At 34.3% G+C, this 18,198-nt stretch overlaps 1 protein-coding gene across 9 annotated transcripts in view; it reads right to left on the reverse strand.

Moving 5' to 3' along the window:
* RICTOR (RPTOR independent companion of MTOR complex 2) overlaps positions 1-18,198 on the reverse strand; it is a 122,412-nt gene that overhangs the window by 39,384 nt on the left and 64,830 nt on the right. For all 9 annotated transcript variants that reach the window (XM_058718013.1, XM_058717966.1, XM_058717945.1 and 6 more), the window contains 9 exons: positions 16,965-17,091; positions 12,165-12,334; positions 7,528-7,595; positions 4,130-4,197; positions 3,032-3,114; positions 1,560-1,647; positions 944-1,034; positions 770-836; positions 544-624 (listed from right to left, as the gene is read on the reverse strand). In XM_058718013.1, the coding sequence (XP_058573996.1) occupies positions 544-624; positions 770-836; positions 944-1,034; positions 1,560-1,647; positions 3,032-3,114; positions 4,130-4,197; positions 7,528-7,595; positions 12,165-12,334; positions 16,965-17,091 (843 nt within the window). The remainder of the gene's footprint in view (positions 1-543; positions 625-769; positions 837-943; positions 1,035-1,559; positions 1,648-3,031; positions 3,115-4,129; positions 4,198-7,527; positions 7,596-12,164; positions 12,335-16,964; positions 17,092-18,198) is intronic.

The raw sequence follows: 18,198 nt of genomic DNA on the forward strand, positions 1-18,198 counted from the left end.
TCAAAATGTCAGCATCAAAAGTGAGTATAAAAATCAATATTCAGTACTTATTAAAATTTTTTTTATTTTTAATGTTTTTTATTTATTTTTGAGACAGAGAGAGACAGAACATGAGCAGGGGAGGGGCAGAAAGAGAGGGAGACACATAATCTGAAACAGGCTCCAGGCTCCAAGCTGTCAGCACAGAGCACGATGCGGGGCTCGAAGTCACAGACCGCGAGATCATGACCTGAGCCGAAGTCGGACGCTCAACAGACTGAGCCACCCAGGCGTCCCAATATTCAGTACTTTTTAATTTTTACATTTGTTCCATTTATAAAACTAGCCTATACATAAATAAATACACACACACACACACACACACACACACACACACACACACACACGTATAGATAAATACAAGGCATCAAGGCTCTTTGCAATGCAAAGACAAATAAATGAACTTTACTTTTTGAGGTACTACAAAGTAACATTATTAAAATAACCTTTTTACAAATTAAAACAGTAAATGGTATGAAACGTAATCAGGAGTTGGGAACTTACCATATGCAGAAGCTCTCCTAAGAGGATGGTAGCTCTAACTGAGATATGGTCATCACTGTTTGTTATCACTTCAACCAAGCCCTTTGAAAATAAGGAAGAAAATATTATAGTTGCAAAACAGTATCTAGGAAGAAATGTATGCATCATATATGCCTGTTGCTCTGAAAGAACTCTGTCAGAGAAAATTTTAAAAAATAAAATAAAGTTAAGGCTTATTAAGTCTTGCCTCTAGAAGTCCATTACGAATAAATGCAGAGAGTATCAGCGCCAAGTAATTATCCATGAGGTCTGGCCTAGAAATAAACACAGCACAGAAACAGTTTAAATACTGTTCAATATATTACATAATTGAACATAAAAACAGTAACTAATAAATTTGAACTATTTCTCAAAATTCTACCTGGATCTGGCACGATGAGGAAGAATAGTTTTTGCCTCGGCTGCTACAAAGCCATCTGAAAGCCTCCAACTGTCTTGGAATCTGCCTGGATCTAAATAGTTAAAACCAGGTGGTTAGAAAAAAATGAAAAAAATCACCAAAACATATCAGTTAACCATCAGCTAGTCAGGCTGTAAATAATGTTTTAAAATGTTAGTTAAATAAATAGACTGGAAAGGCATACAGAAAAAACTGATTTCTTGATGTACACAGATCTAAACTTCTTTCATTTTGGGACTTAGGAGTCATTTGGCTAAAACGAAATGAGAATGAGATAATCTAATGTGAGAATTACATCAGTTTCTTATCTCCTCTCTTCCTTTCAAATTTGTCCATCTTTCTATTAATTTCACTGTTCATATGCAACAGCTAGGGTCATGGGAAAAAATTTTTAATTTCTTATTTTTAGAAATTTATTTGACATTTTATTTTCATATCAATTCCATGATGATGCAATAAGAAGATGATATTTAATATTTAGTTCACTATTTTGCTTTTAAAGGACTCTGCCTCTATCAGATAAACCATTTAAAAAATTACAATACAGGAACAGATACAAATGTACTTCGATACTTACCTACACTAAGCAGTGCTTCTATGAATTCTTCAGTCACAACAGGTAGAGGAAGACGAAATATATCATAGAGTACTTCAAGCAGACCTCGCTACAAGTGCAAATAAATACAGTCCATTTATTTTTATGGAATGAATCATTTAAATTAAGAAACTAAAAAATTGAAAAAAGATTTTTTTAAATGTCCTATTCAGAGAATAAAATACTGATAAAGACAAAACTACTGTATGTTAGAAAATTACCATATCAGGCCTATATTACACAAGAGATAACTACAGCATGCTTACTATATACACGATTTAATCTTTCCAATAAATCTTTTATTATCCCCATTGTAGTAGATATGGAGAAATAGATTTACAGGTTAAAAGTAATTTGCCCAAGGTCATGGAGCTATCAATACTAAAATCAGGAGTCAAATCTGAGTTGGCCAGACTCCCAAAACCATGTTCTTTCACCATCTGCTAAGTAAGCAGTCAAGTGAATTGCCCTAACCTTTAGCTCCCTGCTTATAGGTCTTTCCATCTACAATCACATCCTTCCATTTCCGTTCTAAATGCTTTTCACTTCACATTAAGCAAGGCACCATTGGCTAATATTTTCTAATATTTTTAAACTCCAGGTTTGGTTCAAGTAAAGAAAAACAAGAAAAGGGCAAATTTATTCTTTTGAACGCAATTAAAACAAAAACATTTAAGTGGAGAAGGAAGAACCACCAAAGAATTTTTTTCCTCCAATTTCAATTTGTTTTAGCTGTTTAATATAAATTGCTATGCATTAATAATTTAGGAATATATCTAATAAATAAGCATATAAATATTAAACTAATTTTAATCAAAACCACCACTCATAACATATTATAAAAACATAAGTTAGAAGGCATAAGATACATAAATACTGTATTTAGTTTTTACTAAATATATTTCTGTACTGCTTGAACCTTTTATGAGAATGCCCTTCCATATTGTTTGCATTTTTTAATGAATAAAGTACAATTGATTTCATATTTTAATCCAGTTTTTAATACAGCCACAGTTCCTAACAACATCAGTATTTCAAATTTTTCACATTATCCTTAGGGTTCAACTAAGCAGTATACATTTATTCATGTATTTGTTTAAAAAAATTTTTTTAATGTTTATTCATTTTTGGAGAGAGAGACAGAGCATTAACAGGGGAGGGGCAGACACACAGATGGAGACATAGAATCTGAAGCAGGCTCCAGGCTCCGAGCTGTCAGCACAAAGCCCAACACGGGTTAGAACTCAAGAACCATGAGATCATGACCTGAGCTGAAGTTGGACGTTTAACTGAGCCACCCAGGGACCCCAATTCATGTGTTTTTTTAAATGATCTATGATATAGAATAAGGAAAAGGCAACACCTGAAATAGCTTTTTTTTTTTTTTTTTTTGAACAAATAATCTCCTCTGTTAAAAGTCTAGGAATGAAACAATTACAGTAACTTTTACCTACCCTTATTTCCATATTTGGTATACAAAGTACTCCAATTAGAGACTGGATCCCAGAGTTTCCAGGTTTGCATAAATTAATAATACCTACAAAGGATAAAAAGGGAAATTACTGATCTGAATTTCAAAAAAAAAATCTATAGTATTCATAATATAAAATCTACAGTATCTTTCCAAATAATTTCCAAAACTGTGCAATTATTTGGTTATCAGAAGTAACATTTCCCTGTTGACTACAGATTATTAGTAACTTTATCATTTAAATTCCTTCTTCTATTTGTTTCATACCCCAAAATGTTCATGAATCTGTCTACTACTCCTGTTTACTGATGACTGGTTTTCAGAAAGTAATACGAGAGAGAGTAAGACAATGTTCTGTCTTTCTTATATAATACCTTCTTAACCTAAAGTGGAGTGAAAAACTTGCTTGGCTTTTGTCTTTTAAAAGTTTAATTCTAAAATTTATTGAATGCACAAAAGGCTGTACCTGACAGACTTCAATTAATCTTTATAGATCAAAATTTTAAGTGAAATAACTGAATCAAACAATTTTAAGCACATTATTATGTCACAAAGGAAGTTATGTGAAGAGCCAATAAACACGGACAAAATATTCAATATTCAGTCATTGGGGAAATCCAAATAACATTCCCAATGAGATACCACTATACACCCATCAGAACGGCTAAAATTAAAGACAACACGAAATGCTGGCAAGGATGCAGAGCAACTGGAACTCTCATACACTGACGATGGGGGTACAAAATGGTGCAAGTATGCTGAGAAAAAGTCTGTCAGTTTCTTACAAAAAAAACTAAACATGCATCCACATTGTGACCCAGCAATTCTGTTTGGGTATTTACCCAGAACAAATGAAAGCTCATGTCCACAGAAAGACTTTTTAATTGCTCTGGTAATCATTAGCACACTGACTTACAAATAGACCATTTTAATAATTTTGTACAAATCCCTCTGACTCTAATAATAATGTATAAAGTTAAGACCGGGTTAACATCTAAATCAGATGATGCAATAGTAATTTAACATATGAAAAAATAATCAAGTTTTTCTTACTGGATGTTAAAGCAGCAGAGTAACTTACCTGCCCATGACCGGAATGTTGCTATGATTCCCATTTTACTGGCTAGAAACCTCGCTTCTCTGTCTTCTCTGTTTGAAAGTGGAGCAGAGACCCAAGAAATTAAATGTTAAAATAAAAAAGTGTGATTCTTTTCTACTGTATCAGAAAAAAACCTATCATTAACACTTAAATGTTCACACAGGAAATAACACATTAAAAAAAAAAAAAAGATCTACCTCAAAGAAAATTACCCAATTATATACTGACTCCCGCCCCAATTTAAAATTCCCAACATATTGGTTTAAAATAAGTTATAAATTCCACTTTTTAATTTAGTTCGACTTTTTCTACTCTTTCTGAAAACTATTCTTAGATACCTCATTAACACCTTTAATTGAGCACTAGAGGGGTGCCTGGGTGGCTCAGTCGGTTAAGCGTCCGACTTTGGCTCAGGTCATGATCTTGTGGTTCGTGAGTTCAAGCCCACGTCGGGCTCTGTGCTGACAGGTCAGAGCCTGGAGCCTGTTTCAGATTCTGTGTCTTCCTCTCCCTCTGCCCCTCCCCTGCTCACACTCTGTCTCTTTCTCTCAATAATAAACGTTAAAAAAAAAAAATTTGAGCACTAAAAGCAGCAACACCCTATTTAATAAGCATCTCTGTCACAAGGCTTAGCAAAGAAAATTACCTTTTACTTTTGCCACATGTAATCCTTTAAGTATTTATTTATTTAACCTCTACTCCTAACGTGGGGCTTGAACTCAAGACCCCAAGATTAAGAATCACATGATCTTCCGATGGAGCCAGCCAGGTGCCCCAACGTGTATTCTCTTTACTTGAAACTTCTTGCCCAAATTTATTTGAACATTTCTAACAAGCAAGCCCAACAACCCATATATGCACTGATATTATTAAAAAACTAGATATTAATATCAACAGCTGCTTTCTTCTCTTACAATTGTGTATCCAAACTGTCTCACTTGTTCTTTCCCATACAATAGTTCATGACCACTAATTAGGCAATATAACTATTTACATTCATTGTATATTTTCCATGTATGGCTTATGGCCAGTTTCAATACTTAATAGCAATCCTACACTATTTATGCCACCTCAACCCCACCTCTATTCTGTGTCTGTTTTTTTCTGTGCTATCTTTTTTCTTTCCTAATAAAATCCTTAAACAGGTCTGAGAATACAGAAATTGAGAACTTAGAAAGCAAAAACAGAGGGGATTAAAAAAAAGACAGAAAATCAAGTTAAAAGAATGGTGAGTAATCAGAGTCTACAAAAGAGGAATGAAACACTTAACAATAAACACAAACAAGCCACCCTAAGCTTGGCAGCATCAAATAAATGAGAATGCAACAGAAACTGAAATGAGGAGATGAGGTGGTGAAAGAAATGAGAACTGGACAACTATGGGATAAAGCTTCTGGTGCTCCTTCTCTTAAAAATGTTAGTGACAAGGGAGCCTGGATGGCTTTGTTGGTTAAGTGTCTGACTCTTGGTTTCAGCTTAGGTCATGATCTCAGGGTTCCTGAGTTTGAGCTCAGTGTCAGGCTTAGCTAACAGTGCAGACCCTGCTTGGGATCCTCTGTCTCTCTAGGGGATCTGTCTTGGGATCTCTGTCTCTCGAGAGGAAGAGAGAGAGAGAGGGAGAGCAAGAGGGAGAGCGAGCGAGAGAGGGGCCCTGCTCATGCATTCTCTCTCAACAAACAAACAAACAAACAAACATTTAAAAAAATGTGAGTGACACACCTATAGTGACTGCCTGGTAATCCATTCTCTAACATATTCAATAAGTTTGTAGTATTTTTTTTTTAAATCACTCATTTCCTTGTTTCCTGGCCATAATGTACCTATACTCTAGGAAATACCCATACTCTAGGAACTTAATGAATATGTAGAACCAAACAGGTAAGGAAGGATTTTGGTGGAATGTACTTTTCCCTCTCCAACTCTAAAAAATACCCAGGCTCATCTCTCATTCATCCTGGTAGACAGAACTCTAAAAACGTCCTCCAACCCCTGAAGATTCTATGCCTTAATCCCTCGACACTGTGAATATGGTATCACTGCCACGTTGTGACTAATTTATGTTATACAGCCTGGCAGATCATCTGGTAGGCTTGATCTAATTGGAGAGCTTTCACCAGCTGCTGGTAGAAGAGAAAGTCAGAGAGATTCAAAGTAAAGGGTTCCAGGAATTTTTTTCTGTTTGAAGACAGAGGGAGCCATGTGCCAAAGAAAGAGAGTGGCTTCCAGAAGCTGAGAGTAGGCCCAGCTGACAGCAAGGAAACCGAGAACTCAGTTTTACAATAGCAAGGAAGTAAATTCTGGCAACAACCTGAATGAGCTTGGAAATGGATTTTTCATCAGAATCCCCAGATAAGAGTTGTGCAGACTTATGACCTACTGAGCTATGAGTTAATAAACTGATGTTATTTTAAGCTGTTACATTCATAGTAATTTGTCATGTAGCAATAGAAAGTGTATTTCTCCCATCAAGAAGGACAATGTATCATAAGGAAAAGCCAAGAAAGGGGCTAAAAGAATCCCAATCCATAAGGAATAAGGTTTGAGAAGTCTTAGAGAACATCTTTTTTGATTTCTTAGCTCAGGTCATGAAATGTTAGGGTGTGATGAGTCCACAGGGATAGAAGTGATTAAAGATCTAAAACCACTATTTCATAAAAATGAAAAAAAAAAAAATCTCCGTTTCGTAATATTCTAAAACTTAAGAATTTTAAGTTGTACACTATCAAATAAGTGCTTATTTATGTCTGCAATCCAACAATTCTACTAGAAAAACACTTCATAATATATTTATTGTAATTATGCCATCTGCAAAATCTTCACAGATAATACATTAATACATTGATAATACACTGATTCCCTGAATCAATTTACAGTTATCTCAGAATACCTAGTGAACATGTGCTTTTCTCTCCAAAAAAAACTCTGAAAATTACCCTATTTCTAGAAAACAACCTTTTCTCTCTCTCCTTTTATTTCCTTACTAACTTTACTTTCAAAATTCTACAGAGTATATCTTTCTGCTTACTCAGTTTGTTAGGGTAGCTCTTCATTCTATTCCCTTTCGTTTTTCATTCTTTTAGTCTCTCAATGCAATTATGCTAAAAATACATACAAGAGAAAAACAAAGATCTAGGTTTCTACCACAGCCCATCTTATATTTTTTTCATTAAGAGCTTAATTCCAAGTCTTTAAACTTCTCATAGTTTATTTTTAATTTTTTAAACCACAGTTAATTATATTATGAGAACTGTAACATAACTCCATGAAACAGGAAATTTATTTAAATTTACATGTTCTGGCTCTACAAACAATCAGGCATATCTAAAAGCTTTAACAGCAACACACTTCCTTGTAAGTTATTAGGAACCAGTGGTACTTACTTGAGTTGTCCTTCAGCTGTATCTGGACTATGTCTGTAGTGAAAATCGGTATAGGGTGCTAAAATTCGCTAATAAAAATAAAGGAGAAAAAGAAGAAGAAAAATGGTCCTTATTATAAAATGCATTCTTCCTGTAATAAGTTAAAGTTAATTTCACTTATCTATATCTTTGACTGGGTATACTAGTTGAGAGACTTACTTCTCCAAATTCATCATCAAGGAATATACTTGATTTTTTTCATGTACCAATCGAATTTTTTTAACTTTTAAATTGAGGTGTAACATATATATAAAACAGTGCATGAACCATAAATGTAAGGTTTGGTGTGTTTTCTCAAACTAAGCACATTCCTATAACTGGCACCAGAGGAAGAAAACATTAGCATCCTTAAAGTCTCCTTATTCCTTCTTTCTACTCAGTCACTACCTACTCCCAGATTATTATCCTGACTTTTAAAACTATGACTTAGTTTTGCTTCTTTTTGAACATTATTAAGTGGTTTTATTTTATAAATTCATTCTTCTTTTCACGCTAGTATAAAAAAATCCCAGTTATTTTGGTATATTGCTCTTGTATTCAGCAATCTTGCTAAACTCACTCATTTTAAACTTTTAACCACTGTATCAGGTTTACCATCCCTCCCGTTGTGCCTCCTGCATTACTGTGGTCTAATTTGTAGTATTAAACAGAATTTAAAATACATAAGACATTATTAAAATGACTTTTTCCAATCGGTATTCTTTTATATTTCGTCACCTGTGCCTTTTCTATCATGCATCATTCCTTCCTACATTTCCTTATTTGTCTTAGATCATTTTCCTTCTGAGGACTCCCCTTACTCTTTCATTCTTTGTGTGTCTCATTTTTTAAACAATAAATATTTATGATCTCATATGGTTTCTGTGAGTCAGGAATCTACTAGAGGCTTAGGTATGCAGTTATGGTTTAGGGTCCCTCACAAGACTGCAGTCAAAATACTGTCAAAACTAGAGTCACCTGAAGACTGTTTCAAGATGGTTCATTCACAATGTGCTAGTTAGTTGGCAACAGAGCTCAGCTCCTCCCACATGTACCTCTCCCCTTGGGCTGTTATAGTGTCTTCCAGACATAAGGGCAAATAATCCAAGAAAGTGTACTGTTTCTTTACATTCTCTTTGGTCTTTTCCTCATTTTTCTTAGCCTCAAACATCTGTATTTTCCCTTTGTTTTTGAAAGACATTTTCTTTGGGTTAGGCTGGCGTTTCTTTCTTTGGGTATTCTAAAGATACCATTTTACCATCTCCTAGTTTCCATGATTTCTGTTGGGAATCAGCTATCAGCTATTACGTTCCTTTGAAAGTGATGTCTTTTTGTTTTTTCTTTTCCCCCTGGAGCTGCTTTCAAGATTTTTATTTATCTTGGTTTTCAACAATCTTACCATGATGTGCATACACATTGTTTTCTTCGTATTTCCTTATTTGGAGTTTTCTAAGCTTTGTGAACATGAAGCTTTATCACTTTTAGAAACAAAAGTTCTGGCCACTGTCTCTTTAGATATTTGCTTCTGCTCATTTTCTCTTTCTTCTCTATAGACAAAGTTCTGTTTTATCACTTTTGTTGTGTTCTGTTCATTTCCTTCTTGTCCCCGCTCTGTGCTTTACCCTGGATATTTTTATTGACTTTTCCTCCAATTTACTAATAATATCTTCTTGTCCAAAATGAATTTTTCATTGAGTTCAGAATTTCAGGTATTCTATTTTTCAGTACGAGAACTTCCATTGAATTCATTTGTATATTCCAATTATCTGGTGAAATTACCCATTATTTCATCTATTTTCTTCCTTCATTTTCCTGAACAAATTACTCATGGTTGTTTTAAAATCTTTTCCCTCTACCTGCACTATCTGGATCACCTGTGGGCATGTTTCTCTTTTGGGTTTTTAGTCATATGGTTGTATCTTTTTGCATGACACTCAAATTAATAAGTGAATGTCAGGCATTGTGAATATTATAAAAGGTCTAAGTGATGTTATCTCAACCAGAGGTGGTTTATCCTTTCCTCTGTTAGGTAGATTAATGGGGGCTGGTGGTGATCATCTTATCACCAACCGAGTTAAATTGAGACTACCTTGTAATTCTGAGACTAAGTATACCTTTGGTTTTCCTATGTTCCTGAAGTATGATCTTCCGGTGCTTTCAACAGAGCTTAGCCACTATTTCTCTCCTCAGCAATAAGAGACTAGGGATCTTTCCTACATATTTCCTAAGTTTTGAACTTAGATCTTTAGCTATCCACCCAGAATGGCTTCAGAATTTGGGAAGTGTCAAGAACAGGAAATCAGCTATGAAAGATCCAATTCTGTCACCTTAGTACCACACAAATGCCAAAAGCTCTTTTGGTTTTCTGATCCCAGCAAAGGCCTACCTGGATTTTGAGGTTCTAATTATATATTAATCAATAAGTGGCCCCAAGAAAAAAAGTAGTTGCGTATAACCAGTGTAAATTCACAACTTTTAGGCCTTCCAACTTTTGCCCATGGCCCCTCCTACAGGCCATCTGCAATTGCATGCACTGGGGGCTGCAGCATATTCCACCATGCTTTCCTCAGGACTGGACATCACAGCCTTTGCCCTGCACAGTCTCGTTTCAGCAAATGTCTAAAGGGGTAAATCAGACGTGGTCTGAGGAATTTTCCTGTTTCTAGGCTTGTCACTCCATACCTGCATGACTGCCAAGTAAGTCTGGTCTTCTACCAGGCCCACGTCATGTTCTTAGCCATTAGCCTAGGCCCCAAATCTGCAAATGCCCCAAAGGCACCTCTAGGTGCTCAGGGCAACTCTCAAAGAATCTTCCTTGTCTAGAATTTTACTGCTTACACAGCTCTATACTGCTTTAAATATATGACTTTCCTAATTATTCAGCTTTTCTAGTTTCCATAACAGATGCTATGAGCTATCCCATTCTACTCTGAAGTAGGAGTTTAAAAAATACATTTTTTAAAATTTACTATAAAAAAATTACAATTTACCACCCTGATAGACTGTCTATTCTGATAACACTATATTATATTAAATCCATACATTTTTCTGTCTGAGGCTAAAACGTATCCCAGATAGTAGAAATAAATGCCAGGGTAAATTTAAAAAGGGATTTTTAAGAGGAGGAAGATTTGGGGCTAACAATAGAGACGGTAGCAATGAAAACAGTTCTTCTGTATGCAGTAAATGGAAATCAAAGTATCAAATTAGAATCACATTTTGTAACATATAATTAATAAAAATGAGGACAATATTCTCTTGGCACACTATATAAGGATGATGAATAATATCCAAGGTAATCAATATTCGTTGAATATTTACTATGTGCTAGGTATTAAATAAAACATTTTATGTACATTAGAATCAACATACATAAAGTACCCAGAAATACTGTGTAACTCATTATAAGCATTACATGAGTGTCGGCTGGTGTTATTACCACTACTATTATTATTATAGTATTTACTGTTTACAATAAATCTTTTGAGTTGAAAACCATGACCTTCATTTTACCTAAGCAAAAATGGGCCCAAGAAAGGCTTATAACTTAGCCAAAGTCATAAATCTAATAGGTCACTGAGCAAAAAAATCAAAACCAGATCTGTATAGTACAAAGTCTATGCTCCAAATTACTATGCTATTCTGGGGAAATCTTGTTAAAGGAAAAAAGAACTAACATTTGTGGTTTTAAATAAGTATATACAAGCAAAGACACTAGTGTACTTAAATGTCTGCCATATTCTTTTGAGGGTTTTTTTTTTTTCACTTAAGTCTTTGCTAATCTGCTTTACAATTACATAGGAATAATAAACAGGCCTATTATATTACCTTCCTTTACTATAATTGTCTCACCAATGCTAAAATTATAGTTTTTCTACTTGATTAAAAAAAAAACAGGCTAAACATATCAAAAGTGCTAGTTTATTCCCATTGGACTCCCATTAATAATGAACATATTTGAAATCACTTAACTAAGGAGAATATTGTACTTAAATATGTTAGTTAATTATAAAGGCTGTCACTTTCATAATCTCAAATATTTCTACTAGCCCTAATAAAACCAGACTACAAGATTTAAGACAACTTTCATAAAATAATTTAGACAGATACATCACAGAACAATACATCTTTTATACCTTGCATAATTTCATACCCAAATATTAAATTGTAAAGTATTTTAAAAACAAAGATTCGTACTCTATTTCTTTGAGTTGCTAACAAGTACTTCCAAGTTCAGAGAATTTTAGCATGGGTTAATAAGTAAGTAGTATATAATTAGCAGGAGCTATTCACACAACGTACTAAAGTTCTTAAAAAGAAATGGTTCTCTTAAACAAATGTGTATGTAACCTGACTTGTGCTCTAATTTGATTAATAAAGTTTTCACAGATAATAAAAAAAAAAACAACTTCACTTTACATGTTGATGAAATATTCTTGAGAAGACTATTTTCAATTCAGTCCAAACTGAATGAGTTATAAAATACTGCTGGGGATAAGCCAGTCTTCATTAATTTAGGTTTGGTTATTAATGCTGTGCTGCATCTGTTAACTTAAAAATTTCAAAGTATGTACTTAAAGTCATGTCTTAAAACTAGAAAAGGATATTAAAGTTCCTACCTCTAATTCTACATCAGCTCGCACATATTGTCGGGTCTTTGGATGATTAAGGAGGTGCAAAATTGTAGTAATGAGGGCCTCATTTATTCGACTTAATTGGCAATCGATCACATTTTTCAAGATGGTGTTTAGTCCACCTCGAAGGGCCACCACCTCTGGATTCTGAAGTGCTAAAATAAAAAAGAAAAACTTAATAAATTTACATAGGAGATAAATAATAAAAAGTAATAAATCGGGGATTTTATTTTGAAACTTAATTTCCTTTCTTACTTGAAAAACTTTCTAGTCAAAGACATTTAAAACATGAATAATATATATCTAATAAGAGTCACTGAATATACCTCCCCAAAACCTGAATTTTTTTAACGTCTCTGAATTGCTTTTTTTGTGTCCTTTGTCCATATTTTACTGGAATAGTTCTTCTTCCATATCAATTGCAAGAAATTATTCAACCAATTTCAAACGTTTTATCTGTTTTGCAATTTAACTTCAGATTTTAAGCTCAGAAACAGCTCCCTTAAAAGATCAGGCATTTTCTGATCATGTGCGTACATATGTGTGTTTTAAATGAGTTCATTGACCACCATTTCAGTTTTCAGTCTGTCAGGAAATTGAGTTTTGCATTGATAGCTCAATTTTTTTCAAATGTTTAATCAATTATCCCAGCATGTTTCCCAACCTGATTTTTATCCTTCTGATATACTAAAATTTTCTATTTACCAGAGTCTGCAACTAACTTCTTTTTCCTTTTTTCTCTCTTAATAATTTAGCTTAATAGCTTTTTAAAAAATAAATTAAAAATAAAAACCTTTCCATTCTCTTCCATTTATTGTCTCTCAAAAATGTTTACATGGTCGGATCTCTCCGGTTTATTCTAGCTTAATTTTAGAATTAGGTTTCTTTTATTTTTTTCTAAATTGAGGCATAATTACATATAGTAAAATCCACAGATCTTAATGCTATAGTTCAACAAATTTTGAATAATTTTTATTCTCATTACCAACATCCAATCAAGATACACAAATTTCATCATCCTAGAAAGTTCCCTAACACCACCCCTTCCACTACACAGACAACCAATGTTCTCATTTCGACCCATATAGGTTAGTTGTATATTATTGAGAATCAATTGGACAAATTCAAAAGTCAAAAGTAACCCCACACACACACAAGTCTTACATATTTCTTACTAAGTTTATTTGTTATAGACAGTTTTCTTTTCTACTTTGGAAACAGTATCTTTTTCTATTATACTTACTGATTATTGCAGAAACACAAAATAAATCTATCAAATCTATACTGTCACATGTCGCCATTGTATTGAATTACTAAAGTTCTGTTTTTCAACTGATTGAGTTTTCCAGATATATCATCTACAAAGAGTATCTTCTTTCCAACACATAAACTTCATTTATTATTTAAACTTACTAACTTGGCTGAAAGTTTTTAGCAATACAAATTAGGATTTAAAGTTTGTAGTATTTATAGAGATCCACCATTAAAAATAATACAGAATGTTGGGGTGCCTGGGTGGCTCAGTTGGTTAAGCGTCAGACTTCGCTTAGGTCATGATCTCACAGCTTGTGTGTTCAAGCCCTGCCTCGGTCTCTGTGCGGACAGCTCAGAGCCTGGATCCTGCTTCAGATTCTGTGTCTCCTCTTTCTACCTTTCCCCTGCTCATGCGTGCGCTTGCTCTCTTACAATAAATATTTAAAAAAATTTTTTTAAAGAATATAGAATGTTGATCTGAGATAAATATTTTAGAATGTAAACAAAGGAGGCTTCTAATTATTTTACTTTATGTATGTGTATAGGTATGTGTGTGTATACATGTATCTATGTGTATTATGTATATAAAATGATAGTTTCATTTAAAAATTGGTAGGTTTCCATATTTTAATACTTTCATTTATATTATACTATGTAAGAACTCTCTCTGTTCCTTGAAACAATTTTTTTTTTTTTTTTTTCCTTGAAACAATTTTTTAAAGACAAAACTACCTGAATGAGTCTTTTTTGGAGGCAATTATTTCATCAAGTACTTTTATGGTTTTTGATCTACTATTTTCTATTTTAGTTGATTGAAATCCATTCATTTCAAATATACATAAAAATTATCTCATAACTAAAAAGCTCTTATTTTCTTCTTCATTTGTATATTAATCTTTTGTTTCTATGTTTTTCAAACAATAGTGTGTATATGTTTGTGTACCTGTGTATGTTTCTCTTCCAATTAACAGATTTTTTTAATGTTTATTTACTTTGAGAGAGAGAGAGAGAGAGAGAGAGAGAGAGAGAGCGCGAGAGCGAGCAAGAGCACGTGCACGCAAGCAGGGAAGGGGCAGAGATAGAGAATCCCAAGCAGGCTCCGCACTGTCAGTGCAGAGCTGGGGGCAGGGCTCAGATATCACCATCCATGAGATCATGACCTGAGCCAAAATCAAGAGTCCGACACTTAATTGACTGACCCACTCAGATGCCCCTGACATAGATTGTTTAAATAATTTTTTTCTTTAATTAAGACTCTTCATTGTTGCTTTTCTCCTGCTTACCTTAAAATTGATTTTCTTTCCTTCTTTTTCTATTTCTTGGGCTCACGTACTCATTTTCAATGCTTTTTGCTTAACTATAAAAGCATCTTACAGTAAGTTAACTCTAAGTATAGCTTTCCAAGCATCCCATACACTGACATGTCCAATTTTTATTATTTTAAAAAATGTCATTAATAAGGGAGTGCCTGGGTGGCTCAGGCAGTTGAGCATCAGACTCTCGATTTAAGCTCAGGTCATGATCTCATGGTTCATGGGATCAATGCTGCACTGAGCTCCGAGCTGGCAGTTGCCTGGGATTCTCTCTCTCTCTCTGCCCCTCCCCCAGTTACACACTCTCTCTTAAAATTAAAATAGACCTTTTAAAAAAAAGTCCTTAATTTAAAAAAAGTCCTTAATTAAATTTCTGACTGTCTTATTTTTCTTACTTTTATGTTTTTTTGAAAGAGTGTGTGTGCAAGTGGGGGAGGCGCAGAGGAAGAAAGAGAATCTTAAGCAAGCTCCATGCCCACTGTTGAGCACCCCCGAGGCTCGGCTCAACCGCACAACCGTGAGATGACCTGAACCGAAATCAAGAGTCCAACGCTTAACTGACTGAGCCACCCAGGGGCACCCTGACTTTGTCTTTAAATTCACAGGTATTGTGAACGTATTTCTAAATCTTCAATAATAGGGTCTGATTCTCTTATTTAGTTTAAATTCTGTCATTAATTTATTACACCAAGAGTGAATGTTAACCTATACCAGCTCTAATTTTGGTGGGGAAAAAAATTATCTTACCATTTAAAACTGTATTTTTTGGTTTGAAGTGAGGCTGAACTTTTTTTTTTTTCAATATATGAAATTTATTGTCAAATTGGTTTCCATACAACACCCAGTGCTCATCCCAAAAGGTGCCCTCCTCAATACCCATCCCCCACCCTCCCCTCCCTCCCACCCCCCATCAACCCTCAGTTTGTTCTCAGTTGTTAACAGTCTCTTATGCTTTGGCTCTCTCCCACTCCAACCTCTTTTTTTTTTTTTTCCTTCCCCTCCCCCATGGGTTTCTGTTAAGTTTCTCAGGATCCACATAAGAGTGAATCCATATGGTATCTGTCTTTCTCTGTATGGCTTATTTCACTTAGCATCACACTCTCCAGTTCCATCCACGTTGCTACAAAAGGCCATATTTCATTCTTTCTCATTGCCACGTAGTACTCCATTGTGTATATAAACCACAATTTCTTTATCCATTCATCAGTTGATGGACATTTAGGCTCTTTCCATAATTTGGCTATTGTTGAGAGTGCTGCTATAAACATTGGGGTACAAGTGCCCCTATGCATCAGTACTCCTGTATCCCTTGGGTAAATTCCTAGCAGAGGGTGAACTTTTTAAATATGTTGATTAGCCATGTATTTCTTTGAGAATTATTTATTTTTCCTACTGATCTGTATATGAGTAAGTTCTTTGCCAATCATGTCTGTAACATTTCTTTCTTTCTTTGTTCTAGTACTGCATGTTTTCTTGTCTCCTTAAAATCAAATCTATAGCTGCTTAAATCTGATTTTTTTTTGATAATTCAAGACTCCTCTTCCTTACAATGATCAGATAAAATTCATCCATTTTTTACCCCATTTTCCCCCCATTTAACTCTTTAATGCTTCTGCATTTAGATTCTTCTTCCTTCTTTAATGTATGATGGAGTTTGTTGTTTTAACTCACATCAAGATACAGTGTGGTTAACTAATGTCTGAGACCCAGACTTTAAAGGATTTTATTCTAATTACTGGAATTTGGACAATTCCTAAAATCCGATAAGCTAAATTTTTCATATCTTTGTATCAATAACTAAGATTTTATGTATGAAAGGCATTTGAAGAATATCATATTCTTATATTCTTTTTAAAACACTACATTTGTTGGGGCGCCTGGGTGGCTCAGTCAGTTAAGCGGCCGACTTCGGCTCAGGTCATGATCTCGCGGTCCGTGAGTTTGAGCCCCGCGTCGGGCTCTGTGCTGACAGCTCAGGGCCTGGAGCCTGTTTCGGATTCTGTGTCTCCCTCTCTCTGACCCTCCCCCGTTCATGCTCTGTCTCTCTCTGTCTCAAAAATAAATAAACGTTAAAAAAAATTTTTTTTTTTAAATAATAAAACACTACATTTGTATTACTTGAAGAAAATTCTGACCCAGTTCACATTTAAAAATGTTACATTCTTATATATATACTTTCTAAAATGCCTCATTTGTATTACTTGAAGACAATTCTGACCTAGTTCACAGATAATGGCAATGCATGCTCGGACCATTCTGTCTCTTTCTTGAAGTCCGTCATTTCCAACTGCTATTAATGAGTTGGCCACAGAGCTAGGAAACAAGGAAGCATTCACAGTAATCATCTGGAACAGGGAGGAATCAGAAAAAGAAGTTATTTATTTCATAATACATGTTTAAAACCTATTTTGTTCAGATTGAGGTGTTCACAACCATAGAATATTTATAAGATCCAAGCATCAATTTTAATCTTCTTCTTCATGGGTACATTTCAAAGGATTACTAGATCTAATAATTAATGCAACAGATATTAATAATCATTACTATGGAAAAATGTTGGCTTTTTTTCCCTAATAGTTCAGAATATGAATCAGTTAACTGACAGGATGTAATGTTTCTGAGATTCTAAGCTCCTGTGGAGTAGGCACTGTATTTTACACAACATTTCAGAACCCAGACGAAGGAAATCAGTGGTAAACAGTTGTCAACACACTGCTGTACTATAGCATTCCTGACTCTTCTCCTCAAATAATCACCACCAAGGTATGTTCCACCAATTTACCTCATTATGCATACTCTTTCTCCCACCAAACTCTAATTTGGACCCTCATTCTTTTTCACTTTACTGCCAAAGATGCCTAATAATCTCCTTGTCTCTACCCATCACTTGTTGCTACGCAAACGGCAAAGTTAGTAATCCATAATCGATCTTTAATATTTCAAGAATTATGATGCAAAGAGTATGTATCTGGTGACAAAACTTTTTGGATGAATCATACTTTAAATGAAAAGTTTAATTGGAATACTGAAAATAGATTTGGAATCTATTCCAAATTTGGAATACTGAAAATAGATGACATATTTTCAGTTTGGAAATCAGAAAGAAAATAAATTATGTAGTTAATTACTGTTTAATAAATAAAGACTATTTGGTAGATGAACTATTTCAAAATAACAGGTCCCTGGAGTGGGAATAATTAATCTGTACTAGATGTTACTGGATTTATAATCCTGTGTATCAAGGGCCAAGTGATTTGCCTAAATGAATCCCTTTCAATTGTAAAAAATCTGTGATACGTTAATCTCTTATTACATGAATAAAGAAATAATACATGAAAAAAATTGATGGCTTCATTGCGGCTTCAATAAGGCAATGAGTAGAATTTCAATTGGATAAAGAATAGGAACAGCTGAAAAGCAGGAAAATTATATAGAAAATGAGTGAGACAAAA

Source organism: Neofelis nebulosa, chromosome 1 (genome assembly GCF_028018385.1).
Source record: "Neofelis nebulosa isolate mNeoNeb1 chromosome 1, mNeoNeb1.pri, whole genome shotgun sequence".
Classification (NCBI taxonomy): Eukaryota; Metazoa; Chordata; class Mammalia; order Carnivora; family Felidae; genus Neofelis; species Neofelis nebulosa.